The sequence below is a fragment of the Desmodus rotundus genome, chromosome 3 (assembly GCF_022682495.2).
Source record: "Desmodus rotundus isolate HL8 chromosome 3, HLdesRot8A.1, whole genome shotgun sequence".
Lineage (NCBI taxonomy): Eukaryota > Metazoa > Chordata > Mammalia > Chiroptera > Phyllostomidae > Desmodus > Desmodus rotundus.
In genome coordinates this window covers 186,792,155-186,809,831 of record NC_071389.1, presented here as the reverse complement: position 1 = coordinate 186,809,831, position 17,677 = coordinate 186,792,155, and the positions used below count along the sequence as shown (strand labels likewise).

The following is a 17,677-nucleotide window of genomic DNA, read 5'->3' as shown; positions in this document are numbered from 1 at the left end:
AACTATAAGCCTACTTTTGTGGCACCCTGGTTTTGTACACTCTTGTTCATGGCAGCATTATTCACAGTGGCCCAAAGGTGGAAGCAACCCAGAGATGCCCATCTACTGATGAACGATTAAACAAAATACAACATACGCACACAGTGGAATATTATTCAGCCTTAAAAATTTAGAGAGGAAATGCTGATACATGCTGTATAACATGGATGAACCTTGAAGGCCTTGATTATAATAAATGAAGTAAGCCAGTCACAAAATGACAAGTACTGTATGATTCCGCTTAGAATCGTCAAATTCGAAGACAGAAAGTGGAGTAGTGGTTGCCAAAGGCCGGGGAGAATGGGGTGTGGGGAGTTATTGTTTAATGGGTGTAGAGTTTCAGTTCTGCAAGATGGAAAGAGTTCTAGAGATGGTGGTGATGATTGCATCACAATGTAAATGTAAAATAAATGACTACTTCAGAATTCCAAACTTAGTTATGCAATTTCAGTGAAAACTTGTGTTTTATATAAGTTTTCCCCCTCCTTCACTTGTTACTCCTGCCAAATGACCTGATCTCATCTACTTTCTGCAACAGCATGCCTTCCACTCCAGAGTTTCCGCATGTGCGGCATCCCACCGTTCCCATTTCCTCTCCTTCGCCCAGAATCTCAGCCCACTTATTGCCACATGTGTTGTTCCTAGCAAACTCCTGATCACATCCCAAACCCCTTCACAAGTGTCTGTCTCGTTGCCTGACTACATAGGCTATAATGACTATATTAAAATTTTATTTGGGTTATTATAGCACAGCTATGCAAAGTTGAAGTTTAACCATTCTCCAATTTCCTTGTGGTGCCTGGTGAATCTTTGAGGCACTGTTTTTACCAACTCATACTTTTTATATTTATTCTCTGAAGATAAAACATATAAGTGGAAACATCCAACAAATATGAAGAACCTTTGCCCACAAAAAATTTCCATATTGCCTGTGTTTCTTAATAGCCATTCCTGAACGCTCTTCCATTTAAAAAATTTATCCCTGCATCTTTCCTGAACATGACGATTTTCCTCTTCTTTCCATTGCTAGCTTGTCTCTCTCTGTACCTCAGGACACTTGGAGGCTGCATGGGTGTAGCCCTGGTCATGCCAGCGTCCCCAGATCGCATCTCTGTCTATAGTTGGATCTCCATGGTAACGAGAACCATAAAGTGCTGAAGTAGCACACTGTGTAAGGACTGGCAAGAGAAGGCAGTGCCACGGCCTGTACAGGAATAGCACTTAATCCCCATGGTGCCGGAGACGCCAGAGAGACGAACGCTGTGGTGGAGAGTGGGAGTCTCTCTCAGTTAAGGATGTGGACTTGGCAGATTTATTAGCAGCAATATTCTAGGATGGACCTAATTTATAGTTAGTAAGTGCTTTTTTCAACTGGAAAAACCTTTAAAATTTTTTTTCCTTCTCTTTCAGGAGGCCAGATGCTCCAGTGCCTAATGGAGAAGGTGAAAAAAATACAGAAGAAAGTTCAGATAGTGAATCTTCTTTTAGTGACTAAGTTTAATTTTGATAACAATTACATATACACATAAAGGCATAAATTTACATTCTACTGGAAAGAGCCTGAACTTGAGCTCTTCACAAAACAAATGGCCAATATTCACCACCAAGCTTTCTCTGTGTTAAAGTAATAATAATAATAAACCACTTATAACCTCACAATGTTGTCTTGTTACCAAAATAAAGAGCCCTGAACTGAAAAATAAAGTAGCCTAAAAAAGTTCAATTAATGCTACAAATACTAAGAAAATTGCAGGGATGCAATGAGCATTTAATATAAAGTCAATGTGAGGTTAGTGATCAAAAACTAACTAGATGGGAAAAAAGTGAATTTGGCTAAGAGAATTACTCAGTTTTTGTGAATATTTTAAAAAGGAAAGTATTATGTGCATTTGTATCATACAACTTGTTAAAGAAATTTCTGGCAGAAAATAATAGTGGATTGAAGTTTTCCATGACAACTTAATGTTTGTATATCATAAGTAATAAGGCTATGGAACTTACTGGCAGTATTTATGAGCTTGTAGAGCTTTTCGCCAATTGGCCATTAGATCTTATACTACCAAAGTTAGACATTCTCACTTATTATCGGATAGAAATTGAACAGAAGGTAGTTTCAGTGTAGTTTAGAGTGAGAAGCATCATTGTCATCAGCACTTTTATTGCCTAAACAGGCAAAAATATATTCAGTTTGCACAGGTTTAAAATGTCCTCACCTCACCTTGCAAATAATTCTTCATGAATCATTATTTGCACACAGTCTAGAATATCTCTAAAATACAGTTGACCCTTGGCATCCATGGGGAATTGGTTCCAGGGACCCCTGCAGATACCAGAATCTATGGATGCTCAAGTCCTTTATGCAAAGTTACATAATATTTGTCAATAACCTACACACATCTTTCCATATACTTTAAAAACATCTCTAGATTACTTATAATACCAAATAAAACGTAAATGCTAGGTAAGTAGTATTTATGTTGTTTAGGGAATAATGACAAGAGAAAAAGTCTTGTTCAGTACAGACCCAGCTATCATAAACCTAACTATGTAGTACACCTCAGCAACAGTGTAATATTAAAAATATATATTTTCAGTCCACTGTTGGTTGAATTCACAAATGCTGAATCTGCAGATATGGAGAGCTGACTATACTTGCATGGAAAGATACGTAAATGCTCTTGATTAATGGTATATGCTACCATCTTAGTAAAGGCTACCTGAAAGTAGACGCTGAGAAAAGGACTTGGGTGTATGTAAGTCATTTGTGAGGTGACCCCAAGAAGCAGAAGTGAGAGAACAGAGAGGTTAAGAGGGGAAATCCACACAAACGTGTATCATCAAAATTGCCATTTGGGGCTGACATGCTTTAAGACCTGAGAAGCTTTAAGACTGCTCCCTACATTGTCCACCCAATACCGATGGGATCATTTATTGACCAGTTTCCATGCCCCATTAGTTGAGAGTGACCTCCAGAAACATTAACTACCCCTGCACTTCCAGACTCTACTTTTGTATGAGAAAGCAGAGGCTTCCCCAGTGTTGAAAAGGGACTTGGAACAGAAAACAGAAAGATGTATGGCCCACACTTATGGGATTTCTCTAGCAAAAGAAGGAAAAATCTGAGCTCAGAACTGTCTAGTGCAGCTGTGGCTAATCTCAGAAGTTGACAAGGGAGGTGATGTGGAGCCAGAGGTATTTGCTGCTGTTTACCCTTGCCTGTTCAGAACTGCTTGAGTCCCATGTTAGGTCCACTTCATCACCAAGTCCATAAGGTGATGGCCCGCCACAGTGTATAAAACCACACGGGAGGATTAGTGAGACAAACTACATTTCCTGTTGCTACAGCTGAACCCAAAGCCAAAACTCATATTCATCATCTCCGCTACCACCCATTGGAAATTTTCCTTGCTCCCGGCCAGAAATTCTACTTTGGTTGTCTGGTGTAGTGACCCAGACCTCCATCCCTTCAGGGATATGGGACCTTGGTGACTTGCCCCTCTTTAGGCTGTGATTATCACAGTTGTCTGTCTGTTGTCCACACCAAACATGGAAGCATCAGGCATGCCCAAATGAATTACCTGAATTACAGACATATGCTTCATGTTCCATTTTGTAGTCACAATTCTAGCTCATGTTAGCAACATATTAACTCTTTTTTGCCTGTTGTCCCACAGACAGGAGCAGCCCAGTGGGACCATTTGGTAGCAGTAGCCCCTTGGTTCCTGGGCCCGTGGATTCTAACAGTTGGGAACATGGCCTGATCTGGTGGCCATTGGTGTAGTGCATGTATCACAGCACCCCAACCCTGTAGGATGCCATCTCTGAGCTGGTACCTAAGGTGACGTTGTAACAGGTCGATGCGTTGTTCTATTAGACTGACTGCTTCTGGGCAATACTGTAAATAGTGGAACCGTGGATTCAATAATTTATATCATTCTTCACTCGCTACAAAATAGTTCCTTGATCTGAGGAAATGTAATGCCAGATGCATTGTTAGTAATAGACATTCTGTAGACTATTAGATAGTAATGATGGCTGAGTACTAGGGCAAATCCACTTAAGAGAACACATTAATTGCAATAGGAAAGAATTGCTTCTTCCTGCAAGGTGGAAGGAAATTCATGGCAGCAACTTGCTACCAAGTGGCTGGTTCATCTGACGGAATGGCACCGAACCACCGGTCTCTGCTGCTGGTCATGTGTTCAGCAGCGGCAATGACTAGATCAGCTCTACTGAGAGAAAGCCCAAGCTGTTGGGCCCTCCACTAGCCTACATCTCTGCCCCCACCATTACTCCATTCGTGGGCATGTTGTTTAAGGCTGAAGTAGCCAGGAACAGGCTGGCTGAAACCTGAAGGGATCACCCTGTCCACCTAATCTTTGCGTCTTCAGGTGAGTGCTCTCATGCTGACAGTCCACCGTACAAAGGCGGCACACTGCCGTGATGAGAAGATTGTGTGTATCCTTAACTCAGGCTACCTCTTTCTCCGTCATTGTTCACTCACCAAGTGTACTGCTGGAGGCTCTGTCCATCAGCAAGATTTTTCCTTCACCGCCAATTCTTAGGTCTACCTCTGAGAGAGGCCATAATGTAGACGCCAGCCATGTCTGCCCCACACCAGCATATTCAGCATAGCAGGCTGGTTCATCCAATTAACAAGGACCACTTTTCCCTTCTCTGTCACCTGGTATGATACTATTGCAAATATAGTTTCAGTTCTTCACTTCTTGTCTCCATGCCCTGTGCCGTATAATTTTGCATTGCCTTCTCATCTTGGGGGCAACATTCTGCCTCCCTTTGGACTCTGAGCTTAGCCAAGTGATTTCCTCTGGGTCAACAGAAAGTCAACAAATGTGGTCCAAGCAGAGGCTTGGAAAATACTTGGGGGATTGATCCTGCCTTCTCTTGTGCCTCTGCCACTGACATAGGACCTGACTGGAATAGTCTGTTGGAATGAGAGATGCGGTGTTTCGGTCACTCAGAAGCCAATCCCAAGACATGGGCAGGTCCAGCCAAGATCAGAAAATCTGTCTAGTGAATTTCCAGCTGGCCCTAGATGTGTGAGTAATAAATGCTCATTGTTGATTCTTCTAAAGATTTTTTTGGTTTCTAGTGTGTAGCATTAACGTATCGATAAATAACTGAAACAACTAACCATAGGGAATTCCCCCATAAAGTCACAGAAGTGGGTTGACTAAGATGCACTAGAGCGAGAGAGGCAAGTGATTTGGAATCTAGGCCATTTGTCCATATAAGTTACATGTGCATTTGATGTCATACATGGTCAGATTTTCAGTTTCTGTTGGGCACAGAGCTGTGCTGTGGCTGAGGAGATAATGGTCTCTTTAAATACTGCCAAGGTAGCCTTTTGGCTTTCAGTTGTACCCTAAGATGATAGTTGGCTGGTCTGCGTCAGTTATTTTTTCAAGTTTTCCAAGGCAGTAACAGATGCTAGCTAGTTCCACAATCCTCTAACCCCAAATCATTCTAGTGACACAGCTTCTAGATAACCCATTGCCTCCCCCAGGAGATTCTTAGGAACTGAAATACACACTGGGGATTACCACCATCCTGCTCATCCTAGCAATAAGGGAAGTCATCCAGGTCCAGGGCCCCTCCTAGGGGTCTGCTTACCAGGGGCATTCTCATACCAAAGTCCTTGGTTGTATTCCTCCTAAAACAAACCTTGAGACAAACACTTGGAGGCAAGTAGTTTATTTGTGATTTAATTCCAGGAAGCAGGAGTGAGAGAACAGGAAAACTGATAGGGAAGAAAATACAACATAAGGGTACACAATCAAGATTGCCATCGGGGAGCTTGGGACTTGACTCCAGAATCAGCACCACCTCAGAAGGGAGCAAGTGCTTCCCAGAGTTATCATCTTCCAGAAGGAGCAGAGGCTGAATCCTCAGCCCACTAGCCGAGGACCCACTGGTCGAAGGCATTCTTCCTCTACATTTATGTGATATACTTGTATATAGACCAGGGGGCTCCCATGGCCTTGGAAATGACACTTTGTCACAAAGTGACAAAGGGGTGCTTATTTGAGATGGGTTGCTGTCACCAAAAGGTGAGTCTGAGATGGAGTGGAATTCTCAGCTGTGGCTGAAATCCAAGGTGGGCCCAGAGGATACTTTGTAGGCACCATGGCAACAGCTGCAGACATGGCTGCCTCTAAAACACCAAAATGTCCTGAACTTACTTTGATTTAAAATGTATAATGTTCTTCTTGGATATGAAGATGAATTGGATGGTAAGCCACACTCAAGATTTCCAGAACTTTTTCCTTAAACTTTTTAGTTTTTAAAATCTTCCAAAAGTGACCCAAGGATAAACAATGACTAAATCTATATCTTTATAGTCTCTTGCAGTTATAATACAATTTTAAATGTTTCCTTTTACACATACCCCGCAGAGTTTTTCTGTGAAACTTTTATATCTGAACCAGAACATGGCTCCTGGAAGAGAATAAATTGTGTCCATGTGCGCTTGAAGAGTGCCCAGACAACATAACATTTAGCAAAACTTTTGTTTCTGATCAAGTGCTTCACGAAAACAAGCTTGAGTTCCAGGATCCATGAGGAACTGAAATTCCCACAATTTAATTCTTTAACAGCTGCTTCGATGGTGCCAAGGTGTCTTCAAAAACATTCACTTTACCTTTCTTGTTGATGAGATTATTAAACAAAAGGATGGCCACTAAAGCCACCCACTTGTTAGCCAGTTTCTAATATTCTTCCAGTAAATAAGCTATTTCTTCCCAAATCAAGGACGATATTTTCTCTGTCAGCTGAAACTTGCCATTAGTTATCCTGCTTAAGGCCATTGTCAATATAACGAGAACAGTTTGTGTGACATCAATGTAAGCTGGCAGCCAAGGAGAGTGGACTGAATGACCGTGTGTGAACAATGATGACTTCACTGTACTAGTAAGTGGGGGCAGTAGATGCCAGTTGAGTGACATGTGTACTGTGTGGCCGTCACATTCAAAATGAGCAAGTAGAGCAATGAATATGCTTCACATTTTGCATTAAGCTTGAACATTCCTCCATGGAAACTATTTGGATGATTCAGAAGGCCACAGCTATGGGCAACTGGTGGTTGGCCGCTTCATCACAACAATGCACCTGTTCATGCATCATGTCTGATGCAGAGATTTTTGATAAAACATCAAATCACCCAGGTGACTCAGCCCCTCTACAGCCCAGATTTGGTGCCCTGTGACTTCTGGCTTTTCCCAAAACTAAAACCACCTTTGAAAGGGAAAAGATTTCAGATGATGAGATTCAAGAAATTACAACGGGGCAACTAATGGCAATTGGGAGAACTGTGTGAGGTCCCAAGGTGCCTAATTTGAAGGGGACTGAGGCGTCATTGTCCTGTATACAGTTTTTCTTGTATCTTGTATCTTCTTTAATAAATGTCTCTCTTTTTCATATACCTTGACTGGATACCTTCTGGACAGACCTCATATATTGTGAAGGCATGCTATCCACATAGCTTAAAAGTAAACCCAGAACAGCTAATAACAAGACATTTTATTAAGCCTCTAAGGCAATAAGGAAAAAATCCTTTGGGCATCTAATCAAAAAAAAAAAGAAGTAATTTCTAAATGAAGTAACATTAGATTGTTATCAAACTTTTCGATAGCAATAGTTTATACTGAAAAACAATGGTGTAACATATTTAAAATATCTAAAGAAAGAAAATTCACGCTAAATATTTTATGTCCAGCCAAACTAAACTTCATAATCAATTATAAACATATAATCAAATCATTAATCCTAGAACTCAACAAAACAACTAATGCAATTTAAAAATGGGCACAGTGGTGATAGATGGAGACTTGACTTGGGTTAGTGAACTCACAATACAATATCCAGACTGTAATAATACAGATTACTTATTATTATAGAATTGTACACCTAAAACCTACATAACTTTATTAACCAAGGTCACCCCAATAAATTCAATAAAAAGTAGAACGTAAAAAATGGGCACAGGACTTGAATGGGTATTTCCCCAAAGGAGATATACAAATGGCCAATAAGCCCAGGAAAAGATACTCAACACCACTAATCGTTAGTGAAGTGGAAATCAAAACCACAATTAGGTATCACCTCACATCCATTAGGGTGGCTATTATAAAACAAGACAAAGGCTGTGGAGAAATTGGAGCCCTTGAATGTTGCTGGTGGAAATGTAAAATTGTGTGGCTGCTGTGGAACTAGTACAACAGTTCCTAAAATAAATTAAGCACAGAATTACCACATGATCCAGCAGATCCACTTCTGGGTATAGACCAAAAGGATGAAAGTAGAGTCTCAAACAGCATAGTTCACAAAAGCCCAAGGGTAGACACAACTCAAATGCCCATCCATGGGTGAATGGATAAGCAAAGTGTAGTACATACATACAATGGAATATTAGCCTTTAAAAGGAAGGAAATTGTGATAACATTACAACATGGATGAACCTTGAAAATATGGTAAGCCAGACACAAAAGGACAAATATTGTACCGTTTTTCTTGTATGAGGTATCTAAAGCATGGGCTATAGGGATAACAAGGAGACCTGCTTGAGAAATGCAGAGGAGCAAATCAACAAGATTCGGTGACCAGCTAGATGCGCAGTTTGAAGGAGAGAGACAGGGATGATGCCTGCCCAGGTTTAAGGCAATGGTGACTGGGTACCATTTACTAAATTGGGTGCAGAAGAGAGCAGGTTTAGGGTAAAGAATAATTTCACTTGAGACTGCTTACTTTGGAGCACCTGTGGACATCCAGGTGCAGTTGTTCAGTAGGTGATGCAAGTCTGAAATTTAGGGGAAAAATCTGGGCTGAAGATGTAGATTTGGAAGTATCAGCTCAGAGTAGATAAGTGAAACCATGGACATAACTGAGCTCATGAAGGAAACTTGAGATACCGATTGGGAAGAAGGCCAAGGAAATAACCAGGGGGAAACACACACAACTCCTGGCACAGGTGGAGGAAGAACAGGCCAGTACTAAGGGTGTTAAGACGTGGTCAGAATTAGGAGAATAGGACCTAAAAAGGATGGTGTCATGGAAACCAACATCAAAGAGTGGCTGAAGCGGCAGGAAGCAGCCACCACCGACAAAGGCCAGGTAGCGTTTCTCACACTGTTTGCGTACTTGTTTGACCTTCCTGCCAGACCTGAGCTCTGGGGTGGCATTTGTAATCTTTCCATCCTACATCCAGCTCCAGGTACACAGCAGATACTTAGTACATATTTTGTTGAATAAATAAAAATTTCAGCCATTGTTTCTTTCAATATGTTTTTCTGTCTCAACTTGCCTCTTCTCACCTCCTGGAATTCCCACTGCACATATGTTAGGCTGCTGGGTGTTTCACTACTTATTTTTTGTGTTTCATTTTGGGTAGTCACTATTGAAGTCTTCAAATTCACTCATCTTTTCTTCTTGCTGTGTCACACTACCGTTAGCCCCGGCCCGGTTCAGTTCACTTTTAAACTGTAGAGGTTTGACTGGAGTCTGGTGAGGGATGTTCCATTTCTCTCCTAGTCACCCTCATCCTTTCCTCTAACTCCTTGAACACACAGGATGTATTTAAAATAGCTGTTTTAATGTCTTTGTCTACTGGTTTCATCATCTGTGTCATTTCTGAGCCTGTTTCTATGGATTTTCTTCTCATTTTGGATCTTATGTTCCTGCTTCTCTGCACGCCTAGTAATGTACAGGGTCTGGCAGAAGTACTGCCAACGAGTGTGGCCGGTGGGGCACGTGAATGTCTCGCACGAGATGGGCAGCAATTTGAACATTTCACCTACAATGTCATACATTGTGCTTGAGTGTGATATTGTTATGTTACCGAGTTACATGCTTACGATTTGGTAATAAAAGATTTTTATGTAATAAAAAAGGGGCATTATTTGTGCCACACCCTGTAATTTTTTTTTTAATTTTATCTTTCCATTACCATTTATATTCAGTATTATTTGTCTTAGTTTCAGTAGTAATTTTTAATTTACTGTCAAACATTGTAAGTTTAATATTTTGGGAGGTCCTGAATGTGTTTGTAATGTTTTCAATATTTGGGGTTTTGCAATAGGATAGAGTTAAATCACTTGGAAACAGTTTGCTGTTGTTGAGGCTTGCTCTTAAACTTCGCCTGGTGGGTGCAGAACAGCCTTTAATCTAGGGCTAATTTGACCCTACTATTGAAGCAATACTCTTCTGAAGGCTCTCCACAGTTCCTGACGTATTAAGAAATCTTTCTGCTCTGGCTAGTAGAAATATAAACTGCTCCCAGCCCTTTGTGTGTTCCAAAGACTGATCCACCGGCTCCTTTCCAGTGGCTTCTTTGGCCTTGATAGTTTCCGCAAACCCATGCATTGACTATTATTCAACTAAAAACTTAAGGGGACTTTCCCTGGCTGGTGTGGCCCAGTGGATGGAGTGCCAGCCCGTGAACCCAAATGTTGCCAGTTCGATTCCCAGTCAGGGCACATGCCTGGGTTGTGGGCCAGGTCCGCGGTTGGGGGCCTGCGAGAGGCCACCAATCAGTGCATCTCTCGCACATCGATGTTTCTCTGCTTCTCTTTCTCCCTCCCTTCCCCTCTCTATAAAAATAAATAAGCAAAATCTTTTTTAAAAATACAATAAATAAATAAATACTTAAGGGGATATCCATACCTATGTGGATATCTTGAGCTCTTGCTGGTTACAGCTTTCTTTTCTCCAGTGCTCCGCCCCACGAAGTCCAGCCGCCTTGGCATGTCTGCACTCTGAGCTCTGTCTGCTCAACCCAAGATCGCCACGCTCTGCTGCGGCTCCCTACCCCGTGTCGTGGCCTCCAAACTCACCAGGCAGCACACGGGCGATCATCAGGCTCATCTGGTTGGGTTGTCCCCCCGCTTTTTTTTTTTTCTCAGAGATCTCCATCCTCCACTGCCTGTTTTCCAACGTCTGAAAATTAGCTTCAGAGTTTTTGACCAGGGTTTTAGTTGCTTGAGGAGTGAGGGTAAGTGTGCTCCCTGGTACGCCATGACCCTAAGTGAAAGTTCAGTGCTTCAACTTGCCAGCTTCTCATTTAATTAAAAGGTATGCTCCTGGAAACTGAGATAGCAGCTAGACGAGAGCACGGCCCAGAGTAAACATTCACTAAATGTTTTTGAATGAATGAGGTCCTGCTTTCTCTCAACATCGCCCTCAACAAAGTATTTCCCTTTTAATTCTAGTCATTTCCCCAACATGCTAAGAACATTATCAATTCTCTCCTCCAAAATACAACTATTCTCTTCTGTATACATCTTGGTGTGGTTCACATTCACCCATATTATTTCTAACATGTTTAGGGGGGGAAAGACCCTAGGAGACGACCTACATAAACTGATGGTGCCTCTGGTTGACTAAATCTACTGATAACTTCAGGAGCCGAAGCTCGAATCAGTTGTGTGACCCATCAAACAGTGATCAAATCCTCGAAATTTTCCTCAGAGGAAATGCCTCGGATGCCTCATCAGCCAAAATAATTTAACCTGTGCCCGACCTAGCTCTATCAGTTATAGCCTGAAGACCAGAAAGAATAAGAAATTGCTAGTATTTGGAATTAATTTTGTCACTACCAGGCTCCCAGGCTTAGTGCTCAAAACATCTTGAGTGAAATCATCTCCCAAATCAGATCCCATTTTAGAAGGACAAACACATTTCAGAAGTAAATACATTCCAGAGCCAGGAACTGTAATAGCCCATCGTGGGCGTTTGGGTTTCTCCCACCGACCCCACAGCAGGGTCCTTCGCCTCTGTTAGCGCATTTGCCCTTGGAAACATGGAATGACGTGACAAGAGCAGAACTACATACATCAGCACTAAGAGGCAAAAAGCCTTTTATTCAGTGTTTACAAATCAGGTGCAGAATTAAATGAAAACACTCTTTGAAGTGAAAATGATTTGTTGAGGTAACATATTCCCCCCACTTAAAGTGGACTATGATGTAGGACAAGAGTGCCACCTGCTAAGCCACAGTATAAGTGGCTTATTACTACTACTTCTAATTTATATTTTATTTTTCATTGAATTTATTGGGGTAACATTTGTTTGCAAAAACATACAGGTTTCAAGTGTACAACTCAATAAAACATCATCTGCACACTGCCTACCGCCCCAAAGTCTCTTTCTGTCCCCTTCCCTCCCTGTCCGCACCGTTTTGCCCACCTCACTTACCCCCGCCCTCCCTCCCCTCAGGCCACACCACACTGTCGCCAGTGTCTGTGAGTTACGTACACAAGCTTTTCGTTTCATTTCTTCACCTCCTTTCCCCCGCTCACCCTCTCTCCCTTTGACAGCTGCCAGTCTGTTCCATGTGTCCACGCCACTGTTTCCATTTCGTTCTTCAACTTATTTCGTTCGTTATAACTACTGCTTCTAGAGGGAGCTTCCCCCCACTTATTGCCCTAGTTCTACATCTGTTTTTCACTTTGGAATAATGAGTCTGGATCCTTAGGTCCTAGAAGAAGTAGTATCACTTAAACAACTTTGCTGACGGTCCCCAGATCCCTAGGGCTTATTACTAGCAAGATAGGTAAGGCTTGGGAGAATCCTATGTTCAGAAACATCTGGGGATATTTCTTTTCGGATTTTTATGGAAAAGGATTGATGGGTCTGCCTATTTGACTCACTATTGAGTCAAAGTTAGGACACAAACTCCATTTTCTGATTTTTCTGGGACACTATATGTTAATACTTGAAAATTTTCTTCTAGATGACATATTCAAGTCCAAATATGTTTCTCACATACCCTGGAGTATACTATCCATACCTTTCTAGAAGTGTATGACTTTCTTCCACATTCTCCCTTCAGGCAATGAAAACTGAATGGGAAAGAAAGGGATCTCTTCGAGTTTCTTTTCCTTGAGTAAAATAATTTGTTTTAAACTTTATGAAATGTACTGCCCAAAACAGGAAAATAAAGCAGTGATGGTTAGTTGTCACAAAACAGAACCCTGTAAAGTGGATTTATTAAACAGAAATGTAGTTCGATTTTATGGATGAAGAAGTGCCGAAACATTTTGACCACAGAACTTCTGAGGTGCAGAGGGGATGTAACATGGGGATCAGAGGGCTGAGTTTGATTTATTTCTCCCTCCTTTTATTTGTACTAATAATTTCAGGGCAGAGTTTTTCAGTGTCATCTGTAAGTGTTAGGCCAAGAGACTTTAGTTGACAGAGGGTTGCAACATCCACTACGCAGGAAAAATGGGACAAATGAGAGTCAAAGTAAGTTTCTCCTCCCGGAACTATGAGACAAGGGGGAACAGCTTGTTCAGTAATTGCGGAGATGAAGTCATTTTTGTTCTACGGATATTAAAGGCTTGACATGAGAATCTTTCAGGTCCATCTTGCTCTGCTATATAACGCTGGTGACAGGTATTTAGGAACTGCCCGTTCTGTCCAAAAGGTTCACTGTCTACGGAGTACTATCAGTCTGTCTACATACGCAGTTAAACTGCTGCCAGCTGCTTTGAAGCACAGCAGACTCTCCGTGTGGCGGGCCTCGGGTTGCAATTCTCCCCTTTGGATTTCGTAGTCGTCATTTAACTTTTGGGGATTTTTTGTTGTTGTTTTTTTGCTTGCTTACACTTCAAAGTGTAATAAAATTTTGCTATTTTTTTCTTTTTAAAGAGACCACTTCTATTTTTAAAAAAACTTACTTGCTTTGAAATGCAAAGAGCCTTGCAAAACATAGTAAAGTACTTGATTTCTCAGATCCTTCCTAAGTTTATTTTCGTCTGTACAATCAGCTCCACTTGGTGGGGAGTCCTTGGGGCTCTTCCACATTCTGATAAATATTATCACACCAAATTTGTAGAGTCATAGGGGGTTGTTGGTGTGAAGCAGGAAGTTTCTGCAAAATTAGAGCGAATTAACCTAAAGATCGGTAGTAGGATCAGATGTTACAATGAATTCCCACTAGCGCACATGGAAAAAAAAAAAACAGGAAGCCCTGTAGGTGAATTCAGGAATGTCTTTCTGAACAGCTACTTGCTGTTCACCAACGGGAAAACAAAATTATCCTTCAAGCACTCTGGTTTTTTAGAATTTGCAATTGCTAATTGATGTTCTAATAGAGATTTGGCTCCAAGCTCTTTGTGGAAGAGGAGTGTTTTGCAATAACCTCTTCTTTAAAAATGCTGAGTCTGTTTAAATATGTCAGACCACCACTTTCCCTGACATGAAGGTTATCAATATGAGAACTGTTGCCCTTCCATCTTGCTTATCTTATAATGGCCTCAAATAATGAACCATTTAAAATTTTTTATTTAAATAATTTCTGTAACAGGCCAACTGTACGGAACAAGCCTGCAGTTGCGCTAATCTCCACGGAAACATCGAAAGGCAGGTAAACAATTCTGGACAGTAGACAAGAATGCGTTAACCTGCTTATTGTATTTTGACTTTGTTCTTACTGCACCTGTTGGCAACTTCTCTATAAGGAAAAGGTAGGATAAATCAGAAGAGATAGAACAATTTTAGTTATGCAAAAGAAAATTACACTAAACTTTTTCACAATAGTTCTGTCCAACAAAATAATAATATAAGCTACATAAATTATTTTAAATTTTCCAATAGCCAAATTTTAAAAGTGAGTTTATTTTAACAGTACATTTGATTTAATTCAATAAATCTAAACTGTTATGATTTTAATATATAACCAATACAAAAGGTATTAGTGAAATGTTTTACATTCTTTTACTTACTAAGGCTTTGAAATCTTGTATGTACTTCATACTCATGGAAAATCTGAGTTTACTAGTCACATTTCAAATGCTCAATAGCCATGTGGCTAGTGTCTACCATGGTGGACAGAGCAATCCTAGAGAGTAGTACATATTTACTATATCTTTTTAAAAAAAGAAGAAATACAGTCTCTTCAGTAGAGAATTCTTACAGGTTTCCCTTGGACTTTTTAGAAACTACATTGGCTCCCCAGGACCTGACTTGTTTCGTTCCAAAATTATGCCTTGGGTGCTCGGCATGCTTTAAGGAAGCAGGTCCACCAGACTCTGGTGGCGTTTTGCTTCCCTGTGTCTATTATATTAACATTGTGCCCCAAGCCAAAACTGAATCCTCTGACTAGAGTATTCATCTTCTAGAGCCCTTCCCACTTCAGGGCCTATGGCCCTGCAACCTACTGCAAAAGCTGATTTGAATCCAAGAAGAAGTTCATTCAGTTCCGGTGGGTCAAAATCCATGTCAACCCGAACAGCCTATCAGTGAGCACACACTTGGTGCCTGGTCTAGGCTAAGCGCTGCTTAGTCATAACCTCATTTGCTCAGGTCCTCACTTGCTTTCAGCAGCACTGGAGTGACATCCTCATCTCTGCCTCTGCTCTACTGCTTGTGTCCCTGCTTAAACACATCTGACTGATCTGCTTTCCCAAAGGATCTCTGAGATGGCCCCCACTACTGGTAAAGTTTAAACTCTTCAGCATTGTATACATGAGGCCCATCCCACCTGGCCCCAACCCATCTTCCGAACTGCACCCCCCCAAACTCTCTCCACACATGCTCCAGCCAAGGGGCTTCTTGCCATTTGCACTCTTTCATGCCGCGGCTGTATACCCAGCCTCCTTTTCCTGGAACACACCTTTTCTCTTGTTTACCTGTCAAAAGCCCACTCATCCGCTCGATAAAATCCAAGTTAGAATCCCGGCTTCCCTACTTATTCTATGGAGGAGCCTGCTGATCGGAAAACATCTTTGTTTCTGATGTTAAAAGTTGAGATCCGTCTTTTGTTTGAGGGGAAGTTTCCTTAGTTTGTTTGTTTTCTTGCTCACTCGCTGTCCTGTTTTGGAGAGGACCGTGAGCACCTCCAGTAATGCCCAACCTTTGCATAGCACCAGTGCCCCATCTTCTCCAGGGTACCCTCTCGGGGACACCAAGTCAGAGCCTTTTTTTTTAAGTTGCCCTTGAAAGCTGTTTGAAAACCACACTGAACAATATTCATGTCAAGAAGGGACTAAAGGAAAGATGTGGGCCCTTTAACTCCTTTTTGTGGCTGAGTCCATGTAAGCACTCATTTTGTATTTGTTTATCTCTTTTGGTGTTTTTCGGGGCAGTTTCCCATTCATGCTTTTGATAGCACAGCTGTCAACAATTCACTCTCACACTTCAGCATATCCCCAGTCAAACAACTCATCATCTCTTTAAACCTCTTCTTCTGGACTCTGTGAGTTCTGCAAAGGTCATCACTTGGAATTATACGCAAAGTGTCCTCCGTCACTCCTAGCAGCAAGTAAGTTGCCAAATTCTCTTATTCTATCTCTGCAGCATCTCTGACAATCATTCCCTCTCTGCTACCCTGACTGCCGACATTCTAGTTCCGGCCCAAGTTGCCTTCCACCCAAACCCTTGGAATCACCCCCAACCCTGTTTCCCTTCAACTCCTAAATTCCATCATCCACCAAGATTTCTAAAATGTAGGTCTAAGCACGTCACCCCCTGGCTCAAAAACCCTTAGTTCCTCCCCATCACCTGATGAAGTCCAAATTCTGTAGCCTGATATTCAAGGCTCCGAGAACAATATAATGTTACAATATGATTTCCTCCTACTCTGCTACATGCACTCCAGCCAAAATGTACTAATTGTCTCTCAAATATATTCTGCCCCTGTAGCATCTGGCCCTTGTCTGTGGCATTATTCTCTCTTCGTACTTCTGTAACTCCTTGCTGGTAGAAATGTAACCCCATCCTTCAAGTCCCAGTCAAAACTACTACCTCTTCCATGAAGTCCTTCTGGATTTTCCAGCAGAAATACCCTTGGTCCTTGTACATACTTTATTTCTGTTATGACCCTTACTCCAGTGTACACTGTAAGCTTGTTTGCGTGTGGATATGTGCCAATACTTATCTCTGCTCAGATTATAAAGTTCATTTCACTCATCAACACACGTTTATTGAGTACCTACCATGTGCTATGCAATACTGAAAACTCTGAGCAAGCTAGACATAGCGTATGCACTGTGCAGGGCCACCCTCCAGCACCTAGCTAGTATCATGCACTTCGTGAGCACTCAGTGATTATTTGTACTATACATGACTGAATTCCTAACTCATCTGAGAAAAATATTTCCAGAAATTTTTATTTTTCAGTCCCAAAGAGTACGAATATTAAGTCAATTAAAAAGTCTTCAGAGCAGCTGATCTGGGGGCTCACAACATATGTGTGTGTGTGTGTGTGTGTGTGTGTCTTGCATATTTTAGCCATGGAGACCCTGCAAAGCCCTCAGACATAGCCCTTTGCTCTGTTTACACACATGTCTAACAATAACAGTCCTAACAACCACCATGGGAACTTGGGTCTTTGATTGCCAAACTCATTTCAGAGGAGAGGCAGAAAATGAGGAGCAGAGAGTAGAAATGGCAGAGCCAGTCCCACAGGCAACCATGAGACTGAGAGTCCAACAGCAAGGGAGGACTGAAAAAAGCTAAAAAAAACCAAAATGAAACAAAACAACAATGAAAACACAACAATGTGCAGCCATTTAGAATAGGGACAAACAGTTCTGCATACTTCTCAGTGCTAGAGCTCAGGACTACTTTTAATGACAACCCCCAGTCATCAAGCTGGGCTAGGTCTACACTGCACTATTTT

The 17,677-nt window shown here is 41.5% G+C and overlaps 1 protein-coding gene across 2 annotated transcripts in view; it reads left to right on the top strand.

Annotated features, from left to right (window-relative positions):
* WASHC3 (WASH complex subunit 3) overlaps window positions 1-1,693 on the top strand; it is a 38,951-nt gene extending 37,258 nt beyond the window's left edge. For both annotated transcript variants that reach the window (XM_024579510.3, XM_024579509.3), the window contains exon 7: window positions 1,450-1,693. In XM_024579510.3, coding sequence (XP_024435278.1) covers window positions 1,450-1,534 — 85 coding nt within the window. In that variant the 3' untranslated portion in view covers window positions 1,535-1,693. The remainder of the gene's footprint in view (window positions 1-1,449) is intronic.
* Window positions 1,694-17,677: the final 15,984 nt, after the last annotated feature.